The following is a 22,938-nucleotide window of genomic DNA, read 5'->3' on the forward strand; positions in this document are numbered from 1 at the left end:
ACTGACAGTTTACCTGCCAACAGATTTCCCACCTGAGCTGTGGGTTTCTGCAGCTTCTCCAGAGTTAAACACTGCTGTTTGTTCACTACTGTTTTCCAAAACAACTCTGAGACCTCAACGCTGCATTGATTTTATTGACGCGCATCAGATTAAGAGGCTTACTGCACTCGTTTTTCAAAAATCTTTATGTAAACATATTTTTTAGTTACACATAATTTTCCAATAGTTATCATTTTTTTTAAATTTATCATTAAAGATAACATCTTGTTGTATTCTAATTGCTTTACAATGAAATAATAGTAAATGGGACGTGTTTGTTTGTTTCCTGTGATCAGTGAGTCTGGGGATCAAACTTTATCCACCTTTTATTTGAACACTAATCTGGTTGTTTTGGTGTGAATTTTAAGTCAACAAAGCCCATCTCGGCTCTAGACGCCGAGTCTCCTGAAAAACTGCAGGCCCCTAGACGAGCCATCTGGCGTCGTGTAGTAAAACAACAAGCCCCGCCCCTTTGCTTACATTCTCCAATACGCCATAGCAACCAGGGCCGAGCCCCCTGTTCCCGCGTAATATTCCCATCCTTATAAGGCCAGCCGAGCGCAGACGCACACCTACGTCACACGTCGTTTATGTAAATAGTTTGATTGAAGAAAAAAAAAAAAAAATAGAGGGGGACCTGCGCTCTACTCTGAAATGGAGGTGTGGATGTGACGCAGGCGCAGTAGCTTCACAACTATCCAGTCCCGTCCTCAAGCACAGACATCAACAAGAGAGCGGGTTTACTGATGCGGGTTCGTTTTTCCTAATACTTACGCCGCTACGACGCTCTTCAGGGATACTTGCTTTGTGTCAGCTTCACCAAACTTTCAACAAGGTAACACCAGCGAGCGGTTTACGTTTGTTTCGGTGCGTTTTTCAGGCTGGTTCTTAAAGTCTTTGCTGCGCTTTCACATGTGTAATTAAAAGCAAGCTTCGAGTTGTCTTTGAACAATTGGTGTTGTTTTGGGGCCTTCCAGCATGCTCAGCTGTAGGTCATGTTGTTAATGGTTGAAATAATTCGAGAAAGTGGGAGGAAAAAATGTGGGGACAAAAAGGGAAGATCAGGAGGACTTGAAATGCAGACATTAGAAGCAGATTGAGGTTGTTGTTGGTGCATTCGGTTGTGTGAGGGAATCACTCGTTTTATCACATGCAGTTTAACTGAAGTCGGTTTTTAAGCGCTTTTTAGTCCCGATTTTAAACATCATTGCAGCGCAGTAAGTCGAAATAGTGGGTATTTTGGTCTGCTATACATATCGATGCCAAGTTGAATCTCTCACGCCCACCCGGAGTAGAGATGCGTCTCAACACGCGGGCGCCGCTGTCAACAAAACACCTCCTGCTAAACACAAACTGTTCGTGAACGCCCCACGGAGCTCAAACTGCCTCACAAATTGTGTTTTGTGCAAGAATAATGCGTGGAAACCGACCATACGAAGGCAGTCGCTTTGAACTTTGCGCACATGTTTAGTTGGATGTGGACAGTTGCAGTGACGCGGCCGTGGAATAACAAAGAGTAAAGATCAAATTACACGCTTGTAACACAAATGCTTTATTTTACTGTGCGAATCGAGATAATTTGCTTTGGAAACGCGTTACTCTCAGTTTGTCACCCCGCAGAAAGTTGGAGAGGGGCAGGGAAGTCGGGCATCGTCGAGCAGAGGACGGTCATCATAAAATGGGTGCGCAAGAAGCAGGTCGTGTGGCATGCCATGCTTCCTTGCTGGAGAGTGGGCGGTGAAATTTCAGCGACGTGCGCTTTTCTCTCGGCGAAAACAAGTGCGAGATTTTAATTTTTCAACAATGTTTGCGTGCTATTAAAGCAAAAGCAACAGCTTTTAGCGGGGTTTGTTGCAGTTTACGTGTTAAAATTGCAGCTTTTGCGAAAAATCGCATCACACCCCCTTCCCCACATTGCCTCCGCCTTTGAAGTGTGTTGCCATGTTGAGTTGCGTCACGTACTGTATTTTGCTGCAGAGATCGTCTCGGACTTACAGAAGGCCTACGTGGAGGTGAAAAGCAGAACTACTTGTAGGCCACGCCGTCAAGGGGTGTAGTGAACTGATTTAAAGATGCTACACAAAATATCACTGTTCAGTATTATTACTGAAAACAATTACATTGGTGATAGTAATGAGGCTCCATTTATTGTAATTATTATTAATATTGTAAATATTACTAACCCTCATTAAAATGATTTATCAATGAGTCAAGATTTTGCAACTGATTCTGTTTTGAGCACAGATAAATTATATTTTTATATGCCAGATACATTTATCTTTATTTTGATATAAACACACTGCATTGCTACTTTTGTTTTTTTTTTAAAGAAAACATAGTATCAGGTATTTGTGGCACATTGGCAGAGACTATTAATAAAATAAATGCTGTTGAGCAGATACTGATGTTTTCATGCAGGATTCCTATTGAGTCAATCAAACAAAAACACAGTAAATTCACAATAAATAAAACAGAATGAGTACATTTGTTTTTGAGCAGTGATCAGCAGGTCAGATACTTAGAAATATGCATTCATTCTTAATTATTAAACACATCCAAACTAAGAAATATGATTTTTAGTTTGACAGAATAATGGACACTATGTCCTTTTATTTGGTTTATTTCAGTTTAATACAAATAGGGGCACATGCTTTGAGGCATAAGTAAGGATATTCTTTTAATCTGTTAACATTTTCTTGTACTCCAAGCTTCTACTTGGATCAACAAACTGGCAGCACATGTTTCTCCTTGGGGTGGAAATTTTTAAATTAAATTGGCAGGTCAAACCTTAAAAAAAGGAAATCGGAATTGCCCAGAATAAAGCTAATTTGTAAATCTTTATTTAGTGAGTATGACAGATAATTTTCCAATCTAATTATTGGGTTCTGCATCGTGAGAACTGATGCAGAACCCAATCGGCATCATTTCTCATTCAATCAAGCAGCGTGAAACTCGTTAAAAAAATCAAATAAAACCAAAAATCTACTATGTTAGTCCGCATGTGAAATTAGCAGCAGAGTGAGAAGTCTCTGAATTTTTCTCATCCCTGCATGATCCGTGTGGCAACGCACTGTCAGAAGACCCCAAGGACTGATGGCAGGAAAAAAAAAAAAAGAAAAGAAAATCCAGTCTGGGGGGCGCGGCTCCCAGTTTTGCCGCAGTTGGTCCACATGTGTACTGGGAGATTTCATTTTGCCTAGCAACATAAATCAGCGTGCACTTCTGCATATTGCACGCTTATAGGTGTTCGAGTCTCCTCCCGCAGACATGCCCCTTTCATTTTAAGATGCGGCCAGAAACGCAGCAAAAATTTTCACGGTTATATGTAAGCGCAATATTGCATGATGTGTGGCCGCCTGCGGTGCTCGATGCGTGACACGAGTTTCCTAAACGTTGCGTGAATCCAGTGAGCGCAGCATGGTGACATTATCTGTCTGACACGCCGTCTGACTGTTGACCTACTTCCACCATGTGGGTCACAGCACAGAGATGCTCCCCCAATGTCTCCAACTATGCATGATGTTTATTATTAAATGTATATTTAATTTATTATAATAAGCACATCTGATTTGTTCCATGTTATTCTCTAAGATTCATCTCGTGGTAGAGAACGTGTAGCACTCCACTCTATGATGATAAATTGTTATGATGAGGTGCTAAAATTTAAATATGTGTGCATGCAGATGTTTGGCTTTCATAAGCCCAAAATGTACCGGAGTTTGGACGGCTGCTGCATCTGCCGGGCCAAGTCCTCCAGCTCCCGTTTCACAGACAGCAAGCGGTACGAGAAGGACTTCAGGAGCTGCTTCGGGTAAGAGACCCACCTGAACATGTTCTGTGTCGCGAAGCCTTTGGTCACAATGCATCGTGAGTTGCATCAAACTGTTTTTTTGCAGGTTGAGTGAAACCAGATCAGGAGAAATCTGTAACGCCTGCGTCCTCCTTGTGAAGCGATGGAAAAAGCTTCCAGTGGGAACCAAGAAAAATTGGAACCATGTGAGTCTGGCTTGTCTTTCACATTTATCCATGTTTTATGTGATAAAACCACTCATAACAATCCAAAGGAAGATGTTTATAAATGCATCTACCCCAAATTAAATAAGATGCCATGTGAAGGCCTCAGATGTTCACTGGAGAAAATTAGTGAACAAACCTCTTCTTGAAGACCAAGGAACACATCAGACAGGTCGGGCATAAATTGTAAAGAAGCTTAAATCGTGGTTCGTTATATAACAATATCCTAACTTTGAGCATCATACAGAGAATTTATTTGAGTTTCAAATGAGTATGGAATAACTGCAAATCTAGTGATATTTTTTTGTCTTAATGTAAACTTATGTGTGGCAGGAAACTATTTGTGCACATTGCTGTAAAGACGCCATTCTCCCATTTGAGGCATGGATGTGGCAGCATCATGCTGTGGGGGAAACTTTTCTATTTCAGGGACAGGGAAACTATTCAGATTGTTATCCTGAACACAAAAACAGTTGGAGACAGTAAAGGACTTGAGTTGTACCAGCATGTCCATAAACTACCAGAGCTACAATAGTGAGTTATATCAAATCCTGTTTGTGTTTCAAACACGTTTTACACTTGAAATGTATAAAAATCCATCATAATTTTCCTTCCAATTCAAAATTAAAGCTACACTCTGTGTTGGTCTATCACATAAAAATCCTGAAGTGTTTAGATTGCAATATGATCAAATGTGAGCCAATTTAATGTTTTTGCATGAACGGTGGGAACCTTAGAATATTATTAAAAAGTGAATGTTTGTTGTGTGCAGGTCGTTGATGCCAGAGGAGGCCCCAGCCTAAAGATAACGTCCAGGCCCAAGAAAATCAAAACCATCTCCAAGAAAGCTCGGCCGAGCCAGATCAGCAGGCTGCAGAAGGAGCTGAAGAGAAACAGTTAGTTCTGAGTTTTCCTTCTCCCTGCCACCAGTACATGCTAACAACAAGAGTGGAGATTTAGTTTTTGTCAAAAATAGCACCCTCCTGTGCTTTGCTCTGCTCTCCAGACTCAGACGCCCACAGCACAACCTCCAGTGCCTCTCCGGCTCAGTCCCCCAGCTACAGCAACCTGTCCGACGACGGCTCCGACACCGAGCTGAGCCCCGGGTCCAGCCGCTCCCCGGTCTTCTCCTTCCTGGACCTCACTTACTGGAAGAGGTAGACCTAATGCTGGAACACAGACACAGACTGTTCCACATCATGTTGAACAGATCAACACTTTACATATGCAAAAGAAGATACTGCCACGTGTAATATCAGCGGTTTAATTTCCATTCAGTGTAGTTTGTTAGATTCGTTTAGATGCAACATGAAAACAACATTTTTCTCTCTGGACGCTATTAGCATTTTGGATTTGTTCAAATATTTATTTATAGATCAATTAGAAAGTACTTTGCCATTTACAGGTCGTCCTGTACCGCTCTGTGGAAATGAGGCATATTAGTTTGAAGATAATTACAAAGTCTATTAGACTTTAGACTTTAGACTCCCATAGAACGACTCTGAGAGCAATAAAAAAAACAAAAAACAAAAAAAAGACACAAAACGTCTTCCTTTCAGTCAGTGTTATTGAGCTAGTCAAAAATATGACTATAGGAAATTCCTGGTGAAAACAATTGCTGGGCAAAAAGAACACAAAGTCATATTTCATATATTTAATAAAAACAGGTGAAAAAGTGAATGTGAGGTGTAATGTGTGCTGAAATTTCCAAGAATTTTTGGAAAATATTCTGTGGATTTATGAGACAAATATTGAAGTATTTGCATCTGTTGTTCAATTAACAAAGGTTTTCAGAACGTGTAACAAAAAAGCAAAAACACACAAAATCTGCAAGGAGGCATAAACATTTTTAGATAAGCTATGAAGCAAAGACTATCTGCCTGCAGATTTACAGAAAGTTGCATACTTTACATCACAGTAAAGGGAGCATTTAATCAATTAGATCGTAAAACCATTTTGTGTTTAGAATATTTATTTTGAACATATTTTGAACTCAAAATTGTCCTAAAAATTCCAAAGAAAACATCAGACAATTTTTCTTGTAAAGGAGACAATTTAATGCTTGAACGGCTTATATTAATCTAGTAGTCGACAAAACGCTTTAACACCGTTCTGTGCTGATTTTCGCAGTTACACTTTTAACTGCAGCTTGTTAACACACTCAGCTTTAATCTTCTTGGCTTCCCCCCCCCCCACACACATCTGATGCAACGCGTCTCGCTCTGTTGCAGGCAAAAGGTGTGCTGTGGAATAATATACAAGGGCCGCTTCGGGGAGGTGCTCATCGACCCCCATTTGTTCAAACCCTGCTGCCGCAACAAGCAGCGACAGCAGCAGCAGCAGCAGCAACAAGAGGAGGAGGAAGACGAGGAGGAGGAGGAGGAGGAGGAGGAAGAGGTCGAGGTAGAGGAGGGTCAAGTGGGGGTGGATAAATCCCACGTGGAGGAAGAGGTGGTTAAGGAGATGCCTACGGGTGAGGAAAATGCAGAGCCTGCTGAGCTATGCGTGACAGCGCCTCCAGCCAGGAGCGGGGAGGTGATGGAGGAAGGTTGGTGAAGCAAAGAACCCAATTTTTTTTTCTCCTTCATTTGGCGACGTTCTGGAGAAATCTCGGGATGGATTTTGTTTGAAAAAATTTTGTTTCTTTTTTTTTTTTTTTTTTTAACCCCCCCGAGCACTTACAGAAAGTAGTTGCCTCAGATTGCCTTCAGTCAAAAAAGCAGCTAAAACATCTTTGGTCTTCTCCATGATAACGCTGGAGGATTGTTCATTATTATGGTTGAACTGTAACTTATGGACTTCTATATTCTTTCTGTATTTTTAATTTTTTTTTTGTTGTTGTATTTGATATTTTAACCATGCTGATGATGGACCATCATCTGTGGTGTTACTGATCTACTTTCGATGAAATGCTGGAGCTCTTGTTTGCTGGTACATTTTGCAGATTTTATTCCAAAACGCAATACATCCGCTTCTTGACAGAAAAAAAGAAAAACAAAAAACAAAAAAAGGTGCTACTTGAAATTTATGACTCAACGTTTCAAACATCTGAACCCTTTCTCACTGTGGATATCTTTTAAGCTAACATATTTATGCCTGATACAGGTGCATCTCAATGAGCTAGAATATCAGCGAAAAGCTCATTTATTTCAGCAGATGAATCCAGAATATTATTATTTTAATTTTCAAGATTACGGCTTGCAGATTATGAGAACCTACAATTTAGTGAAAAAAATAGAGAATTTCATAAGACCAATAAAAATATGTGTATGTAGAGTATTTGCACTCAGTAATCTGGTTGGGGTTCCTCTTCCTTAAATTACTGCATTAATGTAACTTATCTTCTTTTTTATTTTTCCTTTTCCCCTTTTTTTTCCAGGCACCTTAATTTTTAAAATCCATAATAAACTTTTATACAATATGAACAGTCCAGTCTGAAGAAACTCTAAAACTGAATGTTCTTTAAACTCTTGAATAAGAGTCATCTCACACTTCTCTCAATACTGCAGTTATTTTATCATTTTCAGCTACACTTTTTTCTTCCACTAAACTTTTAATTGATATTTCTTTAGTTAAGATTTTGGTGATTTGCCTACCTCATGTGGGAACTCTAACTATCTGCTGGACAATTGTTTAGTCAGCAGCTTTAGGATTACATATTTCAGATCACAACTTTCCTCTGTTTATCATCCATGCTTTATTTATTGGTCTTAAGACATTTTTGGATTTTTTGAGGAACATAATTTTGGGTTTTCATTTGCCGTAAGCCATAATCTTCAGGATTAACAGAAATATATGGAATCAACCAATGTATACATTTTCCTTTTTCATCTGGATTACAAAAATAAATGAACTTTTTGATGATATAAGTTATTAAGCTACACCTGCATAGTGATAGTCTTTTATTTATAAAAAGTAGACCTTCCTCTTGTTATTTTTGGAAGTTGCTTTGGAGCGATTGATACTTTTACACTGACGCAGCACAGACATGTACAGCGGCCCCTGTGTTTCTCAGTCTTTTCACAATGATGTCCCCTCCTATCAGAGGTTTTTCTGTGTGTGTATTTGTTAGAACGTCTGTGTGCAAATGTGGATCCATTGAAATAAGGCCTATTCACAATCTCAACAGCAAGTACACCAGCCTTAATTGTGTGTCACAGACAGTGCTAGTGTTAATCCTGGATTGGTATTAAGGAACAAAACAAAAAGGGATAGTAGCTATATTTATTGTGGCCTCAGCAACACACAGTGCATTCTGCATGAATGGCAAGCTCACACACCCAAGAGACCTGAAATACCCTGATGCATGAGTCTTGGAAATTTTAGCATGGCCTTAGAGAAACTGTAAATCTTGTTCTTTTTTGTTTTGTTTTTTTGATCCGTTTCTCTGAAGTTGTAACTTATTTTTGTATGTAAAGAAAAGACATAGGGAAAAGGAGAAATGGTGTCTTTGCATAATAATATCTCACCAAACAACAGCAAAACACAAAAAATGATCAGTTTATAGTCATTCAGCAATACCAATATCAGTAATCTCTGTCATTCCTGGGTCAGTTTATGGTAAAAGTCTTTATACAAGCAGAAATTCTATGCCATTGCCTCTAATATACCACAAATGTGTTGTGATGTATAGCCTGATAATACTTTATTTATCAATCGAAAGCCAAAGCACATTGAAATTCACCCAATGTCAAATCAATGCAGGTTTTCTACGGACACTTGTGCTTGTCCGGGCCATTTGTATGTATCTCGATGGTATTCTTAAAAACACACAAAAAAAAAAAAAAAAAAAAAAAAAAAATCAAGAAGAACACTAATATGAAATTTCATACATATGATGTTGATCATTTGGAGCTGTGAGTTTGATATGTAAATAAAAGGGCCGGGTGGGTCGAATGGCTCTCAAATACACGTTTCATTATTTATTTAATTCATATTTATTTGTATCCCGGCTTAGAAGTGTTGTTCTAGAAATCCTTTTCATTGTTAGCTTTTCATCTTTGGGAATGTGATTCCGACACACGCTCCCTCTGAAGCCGTGTCGTATCGATTTTGCTTTTTTTTGTGCAACTATTTATTTGCTCATCAGCCGAGTTGCGTGCAACATAACTTATACTGTATCTCCACTCTGCATCTGTATCATGTAGACTGTAACGACCGGTAGACTGCAGCCAAACTGTACATCTCCCTCTTTAATCTTATAGCTTACATACAAATGTTAAAGTAGTAGGAAACCACTGTAGGATACCTAACTCTAGACTTGCATGTACTGTTGCTATGCATTTACTTAGCTTACAACTTAGACAAAGCGTTTTTTGTATTTTTTATACATCATGTACTTTTTTTACTTGTCCCTTAATAAAAGTAATTTTGTGAGTTTTATGAAAGTATGAATTTGCGAGTTTCCTTGTGCGTTTTTTCTGTCAGTATTACTGGAGGATTTAAAGATCCCAGCACATAGTCGTTTGGATTTCCTATTTTTCCATTTATCCATCTTTTTTCCCAGTTATGGTCTTTCTTCACTCTCTCATAAACATGAAACCCTCCACATGTCCTGTCAAAATCCTTCCAACCTCGTTACTTCATGGCAGAAATCATTAACATGTCCCTCTAAATTGGCTGTGTTCCCTCTTTCATCATGTCGTTGTTGAACCTCAGAAACACGGTTTGGACTCCTCTCAGCCAAAGCATCACAAGCCTAATTATTTAATTGTTGATAGAAGTGTCCATTTGGAGACGCTCAGAGTAGCTTTTATAATGTATTCCTGTCATTTTATATTGTAAAATGTAAAAAAGCTGCTTGTATTAAACCCTGTGACAATCTTTGCGTTCCTTCGTTCCTGCTGGTTTCTGGTTTCGGCTCAGATTCACTTAATTAAGATTGAGCGGATATTAAAAAGGGGTAGATGACAACTATCGCTCTAATTCTACTCTAAAAACAATCATTAAGGCGATGACCCAATTGTTCTGCAAACGCTTCTCCAGCAGGGGGCAAAAACGAACGTGAAGCGTCACGTGACATCCGGGATTACTCAAAAAAAAACAAAAAAAAAAACAAAAGGCAGCGGAATTCTTTGACAGTTCGCACTTTCTGCCAGCTGGTGGCGGTAATACATCGACTTGTTTCGCAAGAAGAAGAGGAAGAACAAAAAAAATCATGTGACAGGAAGTTTAAATATATTTGTTTTGTTCTCTCGGTGAGCTGTCAGATGTAGTTTAATCTTTTTAGTTACACAAAGAGCCGGTGGGTGCAGATGTAAGTAAACCATCTTGCTTCGTTTCTTTACTTTCATGCCGATGATCTCGCTCAGTGACGAAAATATTGCTTTAAGAGCATGTCTATGGGGAAATACAGAGTCTGATTCTCTGTCTCCGAATATGATGCCACTAATTATTAGGTGTGTAAATGTTTCTGCAGCTTTCCTGTCACCATGGTGGAGCCCACAGCCTCCGGTGTGTTCTGTAACAGGATGCTGAGCATGGTGAACTCTGAGGATGTGAACGCCATCATCCAGGCGCAGAGACACATGTGAGTAGCTTTATGCAGGAGGTGGTAGTGTGTGTGTGTGTGTGTGTGTGTGTGTGTGTGTGTGTGTGTGTGTGTGTGTGTGTGTGTGTGTGTGTGTGTGTGTGTGTGTGTGTGTGTGTGTGTGTGTGTGTGTGTGTGTGTGTGTATGTGTAGTGGAGCTTACTGGCACTGTATGGCTCTGCAAGCGTTTTACTTCTAAACATTGAAATATCTTTTGAGCAAAATAGCAATATCACCCTCTGAATGGTGTCTGAAAATCTCTCTTTAAGTCATGTCACATGTCCTTAATTGGATATGAGTGTGTACAAGTCTGATGGGCCATTTCAACCAATCAATATGCTTCAATCTGATTATTTTTCTCCTTGCTGTGGTTGGTCAGTTAAGGTGGATGGCCATGTGCTTAATGCAAGGCAAGGCAACTTTCTTATTATTATAGCACATTTTCACAACAAGGCAATTAAAAGTGAAAAAATAGTGATGGTATCACTGATACCTTGTGGTCTTGCCATTGTGGAGATTTAAATATACATCCATGTCTGTACTACTTTATTTTTCTTTTACTTTTTGTCCAGCATTGTGTGTTTTTTCTGTTTTTGACTTGTGCATGAATAGGTCATAAATGACTGAAATAAATAAATTCATTTAATTTATTGGGATATTTATTGTAACCTAATCATGTCTGCTGTGTTCCCTGGTCTTTGTTGTTCTGTTTAAAGAATAAATGATGAGTGAAAGAGTCTTGTTTAAACTAGATTTTAGTGTATCAGAGTAAAGGAGGTCTTTAATACAATCACACTTGCAGATTCTTAGTTGTAAAAAAAATGTTTCCTTCCATTTAACAAGTACGCACTTCTGGTTGGTTTAATCAGTTAAAATTCTAATGCATACATTTGTGATTGTAATGTGGTGAAAATTGAAGTCAATCTTTTTTTTTTCTGGCTTCTCTTGTGCAAATAGGCTCGATCGCTTTGAGAAAACCAATGAGATGCTGATCAACTTCAATGGCCTGTCGAATGTGAGGCTGCAGCAGATGAACGAGCGTTTCCTGCTTCACACTCGCACCTTGGTTGACATGAAGAAGGACTTGGACAGCATCTTCAGGAGGATTAGGTTAGTCATCAGTCTCTCTTCCTCTCTCTTTTTTTTTCTTTTTCATTCACATCTGCAGTGTGCACAACACAATTTCTGACCCCTGGATCTTTCTCTTGTACTTTAGAACATTGAAAGGAAAGATTTCAAAGCAATACCCAGAAGCCTTCAGCAGTAAGTTAACAATTTTTCTTTAGCTACTAATTTTGACAACAAATCTTGTGTTTTTAAAAAGTTTCAAGTTTATGATTGTGCTTTAAAAACATGTTACGTATTTATAATGCCTTCCATAAGCACTCATTGCTAAAAAGCTTTTCACAACCAGTCATTTGAAATCATTTTATATTGATTTTATTTAATAGACTAAAATAAATGTAATGTTTGTTGTCGGGCAATTAAAAATGTGAAAAACTCAAGTATTGCTACTGGTGTTTACCTCTTTCAAAGTGCCATTAAAATGTGGATTTCTTTAACATTTAAAAATTTTAATTAAAACCTTTTTTTTCATAAATATAATGAGGTTTGCCCTTGATGTTGAATGTTATGGAACCATCAAACTTTCTATGTTTGTGACTTAGAGGTTTAAACACATTTAAAATAAAATATAAGTATATCTTTTGTTTGTTTTCTGGCCCTTTCTTGTGATGTAGATTGTGTTGCCTTCCAATGAACTCTACAGCAGTTTAACCTTTTTCTTCAATGACAGACATCCATGAGTCGCCAATCTTGGAGGACGACGACGACGAGGAATTCGACCCTATTCCTCCAAGCGTTGCTACGACAACCAACACAGCTACATCAGAGCAGAGCACAGAATCCTGCGACACGAGCCCCGATGTGATCTCGCCCACTGTGAGCAGATGCTCTGAAGATCTGTCTCAGGAACCGCCAGATACGCCGACCTCTGATCTCCTTGAGACGGCTGTGCTGCGGGATGAGGGTCCCGACTCTGTACCTGCAGAGTAGAATGGACGGTTTTCAAATAGATTCTTAAACTGAGAGTCAATCTAAAGTCTGCTATGGCAGCAGGTACATTGTGTGTTTGCATAAGTGTCGGTCTTTCTAAGATTACACAGATTACATCTCTGAGAAATTAGAGGATTATTGTTGGCATGCTTACATGTTTTGTGTTTTTATAGCTACTAAATCATGCCAAAGAAATACTTGAAGTCATAAATTATGTCAGTGTAGATGTATGTGGTAGTCCTAACAGTAAATCTGTGCTGGATTTTTTTTATTTATATGTTTTTTGTTTGGAAAGATGCATGTCTAATTCAATAAATAGACTTACATTAATGGCATCGTGATTAAAATGCACAGTGTTCCTCTCTTTCTAAATATAATTAAATTAGTGATAAAGAATAACTCATTGTATGTCTCATCATTGATTATTACTCTTATTAATGTTACTAAACATGTCCTTAATAACTTTATAAATGTATCATTTTTTACTCTCATTGTTCAGTTTTTAAGTCGGACATTTATCAACAATCACTTTCATCCACCACTTCAAGTATCTTTTGATTTGACCCATGATCTAAAGAGATATTCAATAATATTAAATAATAATTTAAATGAATAATACACATTTTCTGATTTTATCTTTTTAAATTTAGTTTATCAGTGATTCTTGAGAATAGGGACAAAACAGGTCCTATGGATAAAGCATGACATTTGAATAAAATATACACAAAATATATTTTTTTCAAATATCTAACTAAACTAACCTGGGTCATGTGAGCACAACAATGTATATTTTTCTTTTTTTTGCTGAATATTTTTTTATTTTAAACATTGTAGTCGGTGGATGATGCCTGTAAAAGCCCTTGTCCAGGAGCAGAACTCAACACATTCTTATAGTTTAAAACAATTAAAGAAATACTAAAATTATATATTATGACAATTAAGTATAAGTAGTCATATAAATAATTATAAAAGTATCGATAAATTGAATTAAAAATAATTTTTAGATATTTTCCAACTCCGTTGAAATTTGTCCTTAGTTTTTGTCAACACCGTCAGACATAAAAATAATGTAAAAAAAATCAGGCATTATTGGGGGGCACCAGAACTTCTGAGGACCCCATGACGTTGTCTTTTCCTTTGCTAGGAGGGCTAGTTAGCTCCGGTTAGCTTAAGTTATTCTTTAGTTTTTTCTTCTGTTTTATTCCTAAGTTGTTTGTCACAACCATGATGTGTCAACTCCATAACTGACAATTTACAAAACTTTGATGAAATTTTGCGAAATAAAAGCTTAATTTTGGTATAATGTAAAGATTTCATGAACCTGACGAGCTACAATATGGCCTCCTTCAGAATAACATCATATAAATTGAGGTAGTTTGGCATTTCGTCAACTCCGTCAGATGTCAACTCCGTCAGAGTTTTTCTGACTCTTTCAGTGAAATTGTTGTCAAATCTCACTTAATTGTGCAACTAATTCATTTTAATGTATTTTACATGAATTGCATTACTTCACATGTACCAAGTTTTTCATTTTACTCACTAGTTTGTCACCACCTTCAGTTCTGTGTCAACTCCGTCATGCACTGTCAACTCCATCAGATGGACTTTTTCTTGTTTTTTGTTTTAAATAATATTTATTTTATTTCTTGAGAAGCATTTGTCTGTAAATTGAGTAAAAATATCACTAATGGGGTATTTTAAAAATCATTTGATTTATTTTTGTCAGATGGTGATGACAAAGTTCTGGGTCAGGTCGATTAAAAATTTATTTTTTTTTAAAAAATTCGCAACTGGGAGCCTGTACCTTAGCATCTTCATATTTTCTAAACATTATTTGTCATATTTGCATACATAAGGTTGAGAAATAATAAAAAAAAATATGGGAAAATTAAAACCCATTTTGTCCCTATTCTCAAGAATCACTGTTATACAAATCTTTTTTTATTCTACAGTAACATGCAATAACATTGATAGCCACTAGAGAGCGCTCACACTAAATGACATACGTTTCTATCCAGTGGGACAATGGAGTAAAACAAGACGGCAGCGAATCATCTTCCCCCAGGTAACTTCCTTTCCTTCCTGTGTTGTATTTCCTGATTAGTAAGAAACATCATATGGACTTAAAAAGCACGTTTTAAAAACAGAGTTTTGGCGTTAGAAGCTCAGTCGTACGCAGTCACGTTTGAACCAGTTAGCAGGCCGTTTAGCTCAGTAGTTGTCATGGAAACTCTCACTAATTACTGAATGTATCCAGCTAGCTAGCAGCCTGAAAGTATTCACTTTTATGAGGGGTTTATACCTCTGCTACTGGCCCCAAACATGAGGAGAATATCCAGGAAGAAAGCTCTGACTCTGGTGAAGGAATTAGATGCTTTCCCCAAAGTGCCAGAGAGCTACGTGGAGACCACAGCCAGCGGAGGGACAGGTACTAGCTAACAACACAAGCACAAACCAGCTGCTACAGCTGTTTTATTAACTGTCAATCTCTGAAACTGTCCTCAGTCTCTCTGGTAGCTTTCTCTCTCATGGCGGTTCTCGCCTTCCTGGAGTTCTTTGTGTACAGAAACACATGGATGAACTATGAATACGAGGTAGACAAAGACTTCACCAGGTAAAAGCTATAACAACATGATCCAGCCTTATCTGCTATGAAGTGTCTGTCCTCATCAATGCTGTTCCTCATTTACAGCAAACTCAGGATAAATGTGGACATCACAGTAGCCATGAGATGCCAGTGTAAGTGCATATATTCATATTTTAATAAAATGTTATCTTGCTGGTTTTGTAGTCGTGATTGAATTGGTTTCCTACTATTTAAAATTTAAAAACTGCGTAAAATGGCATTTACCTATTAAACTGGTAATTTCACTACTTTGCTAATGATTTAAAGTTATTTTTTACTGGTAGTCCTCTAAATGGCAACTTACTATGAGAATAATACAAATTTAAACTGAAAACCACTGCATTAGTCGTTTTTCGAGGTTTTCTACTTGTTTTTTTTATATTTCTTGTGTTTGTGATGTATAATGCAGACATAGGAGCAGATGTCCTGGATCTGGCAGAGACTATGGTTGCTTCAGATGATTTAAAATATGAACCAGTGAGTTTTTACTTAACTATTCTTTTCACAGTGCCAACGCATCTCTATTCTTCTGTGATTATTTCTTGTCTTTTCACATTTTAGGTCAAGTTTGAACTCCCACCTGAGCGAAAACTGTGGCAAATGTAAGTTCAACAACCGTCCCCTAAACAAGATGATTAACTTGAAGCAGCCTATCTGCATATCGGTTTATGAATGTGTGGCTCTGGCGTTAATTGCCTTGTTTTCCACTCCTCTCGGCCAGGACCCTCCTGCACATCCAGGAGCGTCTCAGAGTGGAGCACTCTCTGCAGAACGTTCTCTTCAAATCTGCAATGAAAGTACCTGCTCCTGCTCAGAGAGAAAGGTGAAAACCCTGGCTGACCTCGTGATCAGTGTACACACACACACTGATGAACCTGAACATCTTCAGCTTTTACTTTGAACTTTCCGTCTGCAGTGATGATGACTCCAGTTCACCCAGTGCCTGCAGGATACATGGACACATGTATGTCAACAAAGTGGCAGGGAATTTCCACATCACTATCGGCAAGTATGTATCTCTGTCTTGGATTTCATTCTTTGACTTGTAGTTTCTGCGTTAGGCCTTCACTTCATCCCATTGTGTAAAACTATTTTCCTTATGCACCAACACAAAAGGCTCGCCCATTGAACCTTATTGGTTCAGGCAGCACAGTCAGCTCTGTGTTACTGTACCACAAGCTTTTTGTAAATGATTGATCAGTTTGTCAGGGGGGAACAAAATTATCCTTCTGTTTTGTTAGATAAACTCATAAAATTTGTTTCAATGATATTTGGTTCCTCAATATTTGATGACTTTGGTCAATTTGATCATCACTGCGTTGTAACCAGATGCTACCTCTTCATCCAAACCCATTTCCATCTAATGCTTATGTTATTAACCGTTAGCATATATTATTTTTATGTTAATAAACCTATTTCCAGCTTTTTTTTTTCATTTGGGGCATTTGACGATAATGTAAAATTAGCCCCTGATCAAACCAAAATAACCATGTTTCCTCCAGCTGAGATGAGTTTCACTGGACTCATGATTAGTGGCAAGCAGCTCCATTTTGCTCAAGAAAACCTACAAATGTATGAAATGATCTAAAATAATCCACACCTCCAGTTAATTGAGCAGAAAGTCTGACCTTTGACTTATTAATCTCCCCACAGGTCCATACCTCACCCCAGAGGCCACGCCCATCTAGCTGCACTTGTCAGTCATGACTGTAAGATTTTCTCTGAGCTTCTGGTTGCCATGGCAACTCTGTATTCACCTGATCGGGATTGTTTTGGTTTGTTGTGTTCCAGCTTACAATTTCTCTCACCGGATTGACCACTTGTCTTTTGGAGAAGAGATCCCCGGACTGATCAACCCTCTGGACGGCACAGAGAAGATCACAGCTGACGGTGCCTATGTGTATATTCTCGATAAGCAGAAACTAACAGGCACTTCTGCTAAAGCCCACATCCAGGCTTCACCGATCACAACTTTGTGGCCACGTCCCTAAAAAACACAAATCACCATTTTCACTGAGAGGCCAATACAGCGTGCTGAGTCAAACATTATGCATAAACCAGAGTACCAAGTTAATTTTAAGTTTATGGATGGGGTTTATATGTACATACAAATTATTAAAAACCAGCCTGTAATGACTGCTACATGTTGATATTTTCTCTGCATTGAATCCTCAGCGATTAACGAATGAACAATTCTTGTTTGTAGCAAACCACATGTTTCAGTACTTCATCACCATTGTGCCAACCAAGCTGAACACCTACAAAGTGTCTGCAGAAACACATCAGTACTCCGTCACAGAGCGGGTACGTTTAAATACCGTATTTCAGTTCAGCCTGTGGTCGACTGTTGCTGTGGTTTGTGTGTTAAATCCCCATTTTCCTGCAGGAGCGCGTCATAAACCACGCTGCAGGCAGCCACGGAGTCTCAGGGATCTTCATGAAATACGACATAAGCTCACTGATGGTCAGAGTCACCGAGCAGCACATGCCTCTCTGGCAGTTTCTCGTCAGACTCTGTGGCATCATTGGAGGCATTTTTTCAACGACAGGTAGACGAAAGCAGTAGTAACTATACACTGGAGGAGATATGCTGGTTTTCCTTTAACAATAATTAGTTTATATTTCAGTTTGTAAGGTTAAAAATATATAGATCACAATGTCATGCATCAATTTTCAGTTTTTTTTCCTTTTATCATAATTCAATTCTCAATGATATTCTGTTTTGCTTGAAAACTGAATCATTTGTTGCAAGAATTAAACATTTTTGACATTATGTTGGAAATTGTAAAGGATTGACAACATTGTGGTTACCTTATCTATCATTTCTGCATAACACCTGCAGATCACCTGCTAAAATAAGTGGGTCACTTATTTTAGTGGCCCACTAAAATAAGTTGCTTCATAAGTTCATAAATGCAACTAATTTAACTAACTAATTTAATTTTTTATTTATTTATTCATATAGATCTAAGCCCATTAAAACCTTCAGACAGTTTTAAGTGATCTGAAAAGTTAAAGTTTGAACATGTTATGTGGTTAAAAACTGCCCTTGTCAATTGTTTTGCTTTTTATTAGTTTTATTTTAGATATTATTGAAGGGAAGTTAAAACCACGGCTCTCTAGTGTCACTTGCAGTCTGCACATTTTACGGCAGATGTCAGTAAATCTCTGCTCCTTTTAAAGGAACATCTGCATTTTTAATTTTATTTTTAGACTTTTTTAAAAAAATGAAAATCTTATAGATGCATTGATCTATCCCACATTTTAAAAAGATAAAATAACGCATTTTCGTAGAGTCATAAGTAAAAGAATTGGGACCTGAGTAATATAGATCACACCCATCTTTAGAAAAACATTGTACATCCCACATATTTTTTAAGTACATCATGAAACGCTTGAATAGATATCTTGTCACCAGTTGAAACAGATTTTCTTCTAGTAGAGCAAATAGTTGCAGATTTTCAAAGGAAAATCCAGGAGTAGAGAATTTGATGTAATTTAGTTTTCCAAGCATGATGGATTCTGGCGGATTGAACTGTTGTATAGTCCAGGAATTAATGTGTTTGTGACTGCATGCAGCATTCTTCCATTAGTGGTTTTAAAAATCCGGCTTTATTTGTTATTCATGGGATTTGAAATCCGTTCTGCCACGTCGATGCAGCGGCCTTCATCTCTTCTCTCTCTCAGGCATGATCCACGGCATGGTGGGATACGTGGTCGACGTCGTTTGCTGTCGTTTCCAAATGGGGGTCTACAAACGGATGGATGTAAGACATAACTTTATTTTTTTCCTCATCTGGTAGTTCATTGCTTCTCGACTTTCTAAATGTTTTGTTATGTTCTCCTCCATTGCAGGCTCCTCCAAGCGAACAAGGAGACGACGGTCAGTTTGTTCTTCCTACAGGAAGTTACTCTGAGGAGTGACGGGAAAACTTTTCTTCTGAGCCAGGAGCAACAAGATGCTGCGTTTACAGGGGTCATTTAGGGTTTTTTAAACTTGGCCATGTTTGTAATTACCTTCTTTGTAGGACGTTTTCAGATATGACTGGTCTCACTCTTGTAAAGGATTGTAATTGGTACTGCCAACAAGTATCCAGAAGCTGAACAGGTTTCAATAAACATGTGTAGGCCCAGTTTTTTTTTGTTTTTTTTTTACAGATCACCAGAACAATTTTCTGATTTTTGAACAGTTATGATGTTGAAACCCTGTACTGTGCCTTTAAAGGGGGATATCATAGGATAATGCTTGTGTTACGGGGGGATAATGTGAATTATAATTACTGAATTTCAAACTGGCAGTGATGCTCTGTCGTGGTTGAAAACCGAATCACGTTTAAGGAATTTATTTATTTGTGCTAACATTGGAGATTGTAAAGGATTTGAAATGCTCACATTTTGCAACACACGTCTTTGTTTTTTCCCACTACATCCCACAGTCGCGAATTAGGTCTACGTTGTTAAACGGTTTCTAATCATGCCATATTTGTTTTTCTTTTACATGGGTACAAATTTGATTCAGTGAAATAAGTTATGTGAAACCTCAAAACTTTATGATAAAGGTTTGAGTCACCCTTTTTCACATTTTGTGTTTGTGTGATGATAAAGGGTTTAAAGCACAAATGTCTTCTTTTTTTCCTTTACTTCACAGTTTTGAAGTTTTATGCCAGAGCTGAAAAGCAGCAACAACATGCTCAAACTTTTGAGTTGAATATAGATGATCATAGATTATAGGTTAGGTAAGATATTAACCCGAAATGAGTAATTTTTTTTCAAACTTCTTATAGATGTAAAGGTGGTAAAAATATGTGATCATGGAAGATTCTAAATTTTTGTTTGCATAAATGCTAAGAAAAATGATTTATAAAACTTTTTTCTAACTATTAAACATTACAGAAGAGCCTCCAACAAAGTGTGTTTTACACCATGTCAAGAGTTTATTTGACAGTATTTCAGAATATCTTTCAGTAAACAAGTTTTTTGTTTTTTAGCAAAATGTAATATATCAGTACTGTCGCATTTCATAAAAATAGTTGTTCACGTCTTTGAAACTACAGTATCAATGATACAGTAAACCATATTTGTAGGAATACAGCTGTACAAGGTGAATATTACACAATTAACACTACACAATTATACTGGATCTGGATGGGGGGAGGGGGGATATGAACTCGCCATCCTTCACAGGTTTAATAAGCAGTTTTTCTTTTTTGTTTTGTGTGACGTACAAACCCAGTCACAGCAGGCAGAGGGGGGCAGCCTGGATGGGAACGGAGGGCTGGTTGACATGTTCTCTGAGCTTTTCTACATACGTACAGAAAACACATTTCTACTCCCTAATGACAAGTTTGTCAGGGACCTCGCTAACGCACAAAAGAGACCCCACAGTTCTGTCAGCGTGGAACCATCTATACTGGGTTTGGCTGTGGATTAGCATCAATCCCAGGGATCCTCGGTGTAAAAGATCTTACTAGTGACCCCAGAATGCAGGTTGCTTCACAAAGAGCACATTTCTAGCAGTTTTCAGGTCTGGTGTGGGCGTGCAGTCATGCTGTCCTCCGGTACTCAAAAGCTCCCATGGTTCATGTTTTTTAATAATCTTGCAGAAAGATTTAAACGGCATCCAATTTGAGAACTGCAGGAGAAAATTGACATTCCCTCAAGCATCTTAGTTTAAAGCAGCGCGCCTTAACCCCAACCAAACCCAACATTTGGTTATTAAACAAATACGTTTGTGTTCATGGGCTCAACATGGGCCTGCGACATTAATACAAACCCAATGTTTCCTTGGAGAACAAACAAAAGTGAAACGGAAACCACGACCCACTCTGATGTTTAGCTCGTCTTGACAAACAGCTCCACATTACTTCAAGGAGAGGATGTGATGCTACAGGCTACATTTTTCTCCCCATCTGAATCACTTGGGGAGGGGGGGGGGGACAATTGCAATAATTGAGACGGCTGATCTTTACAGCTGTAGAGTGCATCCAGATAGATACTGCTTGGCGTTAACGTCTGAAGCAAAAAAAAAATCCAGGCTCCACATCTCAGCCTGGTTCACCAAGTTCCCAAAAAACAAATCTCTGCATTAGTTTGAGTAAGGCACTCCGCCTCATCTCATAACCGTCGACCTCCTCCTCCTCCTCCTCCTCCCCTCTCCCACAGTGATGTGGTACACTTAGCACAGTTAAAAGGCATAGAAATAGGAGACTGGACAAAGTGTTCCTGTTGGGCGTCAAATGAATACACACAGCTTTATAACTCTGCACAATGACCGCATGGTTGAACTGTGATCAGGTTGAGTACACAACTGAGAGAGGAGTAGTATGAGTTCTTACTAAGCCAAATGTTCTCAGTGGTGAATTAAAAACATCCGATTCATCATCCTCCAGAGGTGATTTTCCCACAGAGCTCTTCAGAAAGACCGACATGTCTGGAATCCATGCACACTAACGCCGCCTCCCTTTGCGGTCCGGTTTGGAGTCAGTCTTTGATATGTCGATATGGACAAGGCCATGGAAACAGTGATCCTAAAATACTGTCCCAGGATACTTATCTGTTTGTTGTTGTTGTTTTTTTTAATCCTTATTTTGTACAATGTATCTAACTACAACACTGCCTCAAAAACACCAACAGATCTGCTTTTGAGTATACAAAATGTACATAATTTTCACATCTTCTTTACATTTACAGTATATATTTGTAGGCATGTTAACATATAAATCAAGAGCTCCAGCTTCCTACCTCTCTAACACTCAAGAATGTTTTAGTCTTCCATCTCCACAGAGAGACGGAGCAAAAAGGAAGATTTCCTGTGCTGATGTACAGCAGGGAAAATAAGTATTGAGCACAAAAAATTCTCAGTATACTTATATATATATATATTTATATTTATAGTGGGTCAATTATGAAAACCTGAATACCAGATGCCACCAACAGCTCAAATAATCCATAAATACAATGAATTTAACACCAATTAGCGCATAAAGTAGTTTTTAAGTGTAATAAATTGGAATTGTATGGGGAATAAGTATTGAATACCTGAAGAAAAGATGCACAAAGCACCTATAATCTGTCAGTATTTAGAAAAAAAACCTTCTCCCTATGAGAATAAACTAGTTAATTAAAACATTTTATAGTATGAAGGTGTTGTGCAAGGAGCATGGTGGTTATTGTTGCAATGTATACTTGACAGCATTGGTTACAAACTAGACTTCTGAATTTTTTGGTCAGTACCGTTGGAACAGTAATCCAGAACTGAGTGAAACATGATTTAACCATAAACCGGGTCAGTCAAATGCTCTTTTCAAGATTTTGCAAAGAGCCCAAAGAATAATCAGAGAAGTTATCCAAGAGCAAAGGGCCAAAGAGAGCTTAAGAAAGACCTGGAATTAGGAGAAATGAGAACATTTATGTACTCAACATATATTTTCTCTATGAACATTCACTACACAAGACTCCACTGCTGAAAAAAAAGCATGTCAAGGCTGGAAAAAACAAGCAAATACTGGTGTAAAATCTGGTCAAAAGAGACCAAATTCACCAAACAATTTTGTTCAATACTTATTCCCTGTTCACTCTTTTGCTCAGATTTCTCTGTTTACTTTTTTAATGCGTATTGGTTTATTTTTTATGTATCTGAGTCTGTTAGAAATACTAAGAAAAGTGGTAATGTGTT

The 22,938-nt window shown here is 38.1% G+C and overlaps 3 protein-coding genes across 5 annotated transcripts; all 3 read left to right on the top strand.

Annotated features, from left to right (window-relative positions):
- The first annotated feature begins 327 nt into the window (after positions 1-327).
- sinhcaf (SIN3-HDAC complex associated factor) lies at positions 328-9,440 on the top strand. 2 transcript variants are annotated; one of them, XM_015001225.2, is made up of 6 exons: positions 328-874; positions 3,723-3,850; positions 3,936-4,035; positions 4,826-4,949; positions 5,030-5,210; positions 6,285-9,440. In XM_015001225.2, exons 2-6 carry the CDS (start codon positions 3,723-3,725, stop codon positions 6,607-6,609), a joined length of 858 nt encoding a protein of 285 aa, XP_014856711.2. In that variant the 5' UTR covers positions 328-874; the 3' UTR covers positions 6,610-9,440. The 2 variants fall into 2 exon arrangements, with proteins under 2 accessions (XP_014856711.2, XP_014856712.2); XM_015001226.2 differs by having other exon boundaries at positions 334-874; positions 5,060-5,210.
- A 223-nt stretch (positions 9,441-9,663) lies between these two features.
- kxd1 (KxDL motif containing 1) lies at positions 9,664-13,036 on the top strand. Its single transcript, XM_015001227.2, has 5 exons — positions 9,664-10,309; positions 10,472-10,582; positions 11,540-11,692; positions 11,799-11,845; positions 12,378-13,036. Exons 2-5 carry the CDS (start codon positions 10,485-10,487, stop codon positions 12,635-12,637), a joined length of 558 nt encoding a protein of 185 aa, XP_014856713.2. The 5' UTR covers positions 9,664-10,309; positions 10,472-10,484; the 3' UTR covers positions 12,638-13,036.
- A 1,593-nt stretch (positions 13,037-14,629) lies between these two features.
- LOC106926355 (endoplasmic reticulum-Golgi intermediate compartment protein 2-like) lies at positions 14,630-19,883 on the top strand. 2 transcript variants are annotated; one of them, XM_015001224.2, is made up of 14 exons: positions 14,630-14,702; positions 14,899-15,065; positions 15,143-15,251; positions 15,330-15,376; positions 15,673-15,740; positions 15,825-15,865; positions 15,985-16,086; positions 16,180-16,272; positions 16,917-16,972; positions 17,055-17,153; positions 17,470-17,567; positions 17,650-17,812; positions 18,951-19,030; positions 19,119-19,883. In XM_015001224.2, the coding sequence occupies exons 2-14, from the start codon at positions 14,960-14,962 to the stop codon at positions 19,185-19,187; spliced, it is 1,131 nt and encodes a 376-aa protein (XP_014856710.1). In that variant the 5' UTR covers positions 14,630-14,702; positions 14,899-14,959; the 3' UTR covers positions 19,188-19,883. The 2 variants fall into 2 exon arrangements, with proteins under 2 accessions (XP_014856710.1, XP_014856709.1); XM_015001223.2 differs by having other exon boundaries at positions 14,633-14,702; positions 14,895-15,065.
- Positions 19,884-22,938: the final 3,055 nt, after the last annotated feature.

The sequence above is a fragment of the Poecilia mexicana genome, unplaced genomic scaffold (assembly GCF_051168715.1).
Source record: "Poecilia mexicana isolate PSO_F unplaced genomic scaffold, ASM5116871v1 scaffold_6, whole genome shotgun sequence".
Lineage (NCBI taxonomy): Eukaryota > Metazoa > Chordata > Actinopteri > Cyprinodontiformes > Poeciliidae > Poecilia > Poecilia mexicana.

Excerpts from the sequence above, each read along its gene's own strand:
- sinhcaf (XM_015001225.2), top strand. The coding sequence starts at position 3,723 with ATGTTTGGCTTTCATAAGCCCAAAATGTACCGGAGTTTGGACGGCTGC. Across the intron at positions 3,851-3,935 it reads GACTTCAGGAGCTGCTTCGG|GTTGAGTGAAACCAGATCAG; the intron begins GTAAGAGACCCA and ends GTTTTTTTGCAG. Across the intron at positions 5,211-6,284 it reads GACCTCACTTACTGGAAGAG|GCAAAAGGTGTGCTGTGGAA; the intron begins GTAGACCTAATG and ends GCTCTGTTGCAG.
- kxd1 (XM_015001227.2), top strand. The coding sequence starts at position 10,485 with ATGGTGGAGCCCACAGCCTCCGGTGTGTTCTGTAACAGGATGCTGAGC. Across the intron at positions 10,583-11,539 it reads ATCCAGGCGCAGAGACACAT|GCTCGATCGCTTTGAGAAAA; the intron begins GTGAGTAGCTTT and ends TTGTGCAAATAG. Across the intron at positions 11,693-11,798 it reads AGCATCTTCAGGAGGATTAG|AACATTGAAAGGAAAGATTT; the intron begins GTTAGTCATCAG and ends CTTGTACTTTAG.
- LOC106926355 (XM_015001224.2), top strand. The coding sequence starts at position 14,960 with ATGAGGAGAATATCCAGGAAGAAAGCTCTGACTCTGGTGAAGGAATTA. Across the intron at positions 16,273-16,916 it reads TTCCACATCACTATCGGCAA|GTCCATACCTCACCCCAGAG; the intron begins GTATGTATCTCT and ends ATCTCCCCACAG. Across the intron at positions 19,031-19,118 it reads GGGTCTACAAACGGATGGAT|GCTCCTCCAAGCGAACAAGG; the intron begins GTAAGACATAAC and ends CCTCCATTGCAG.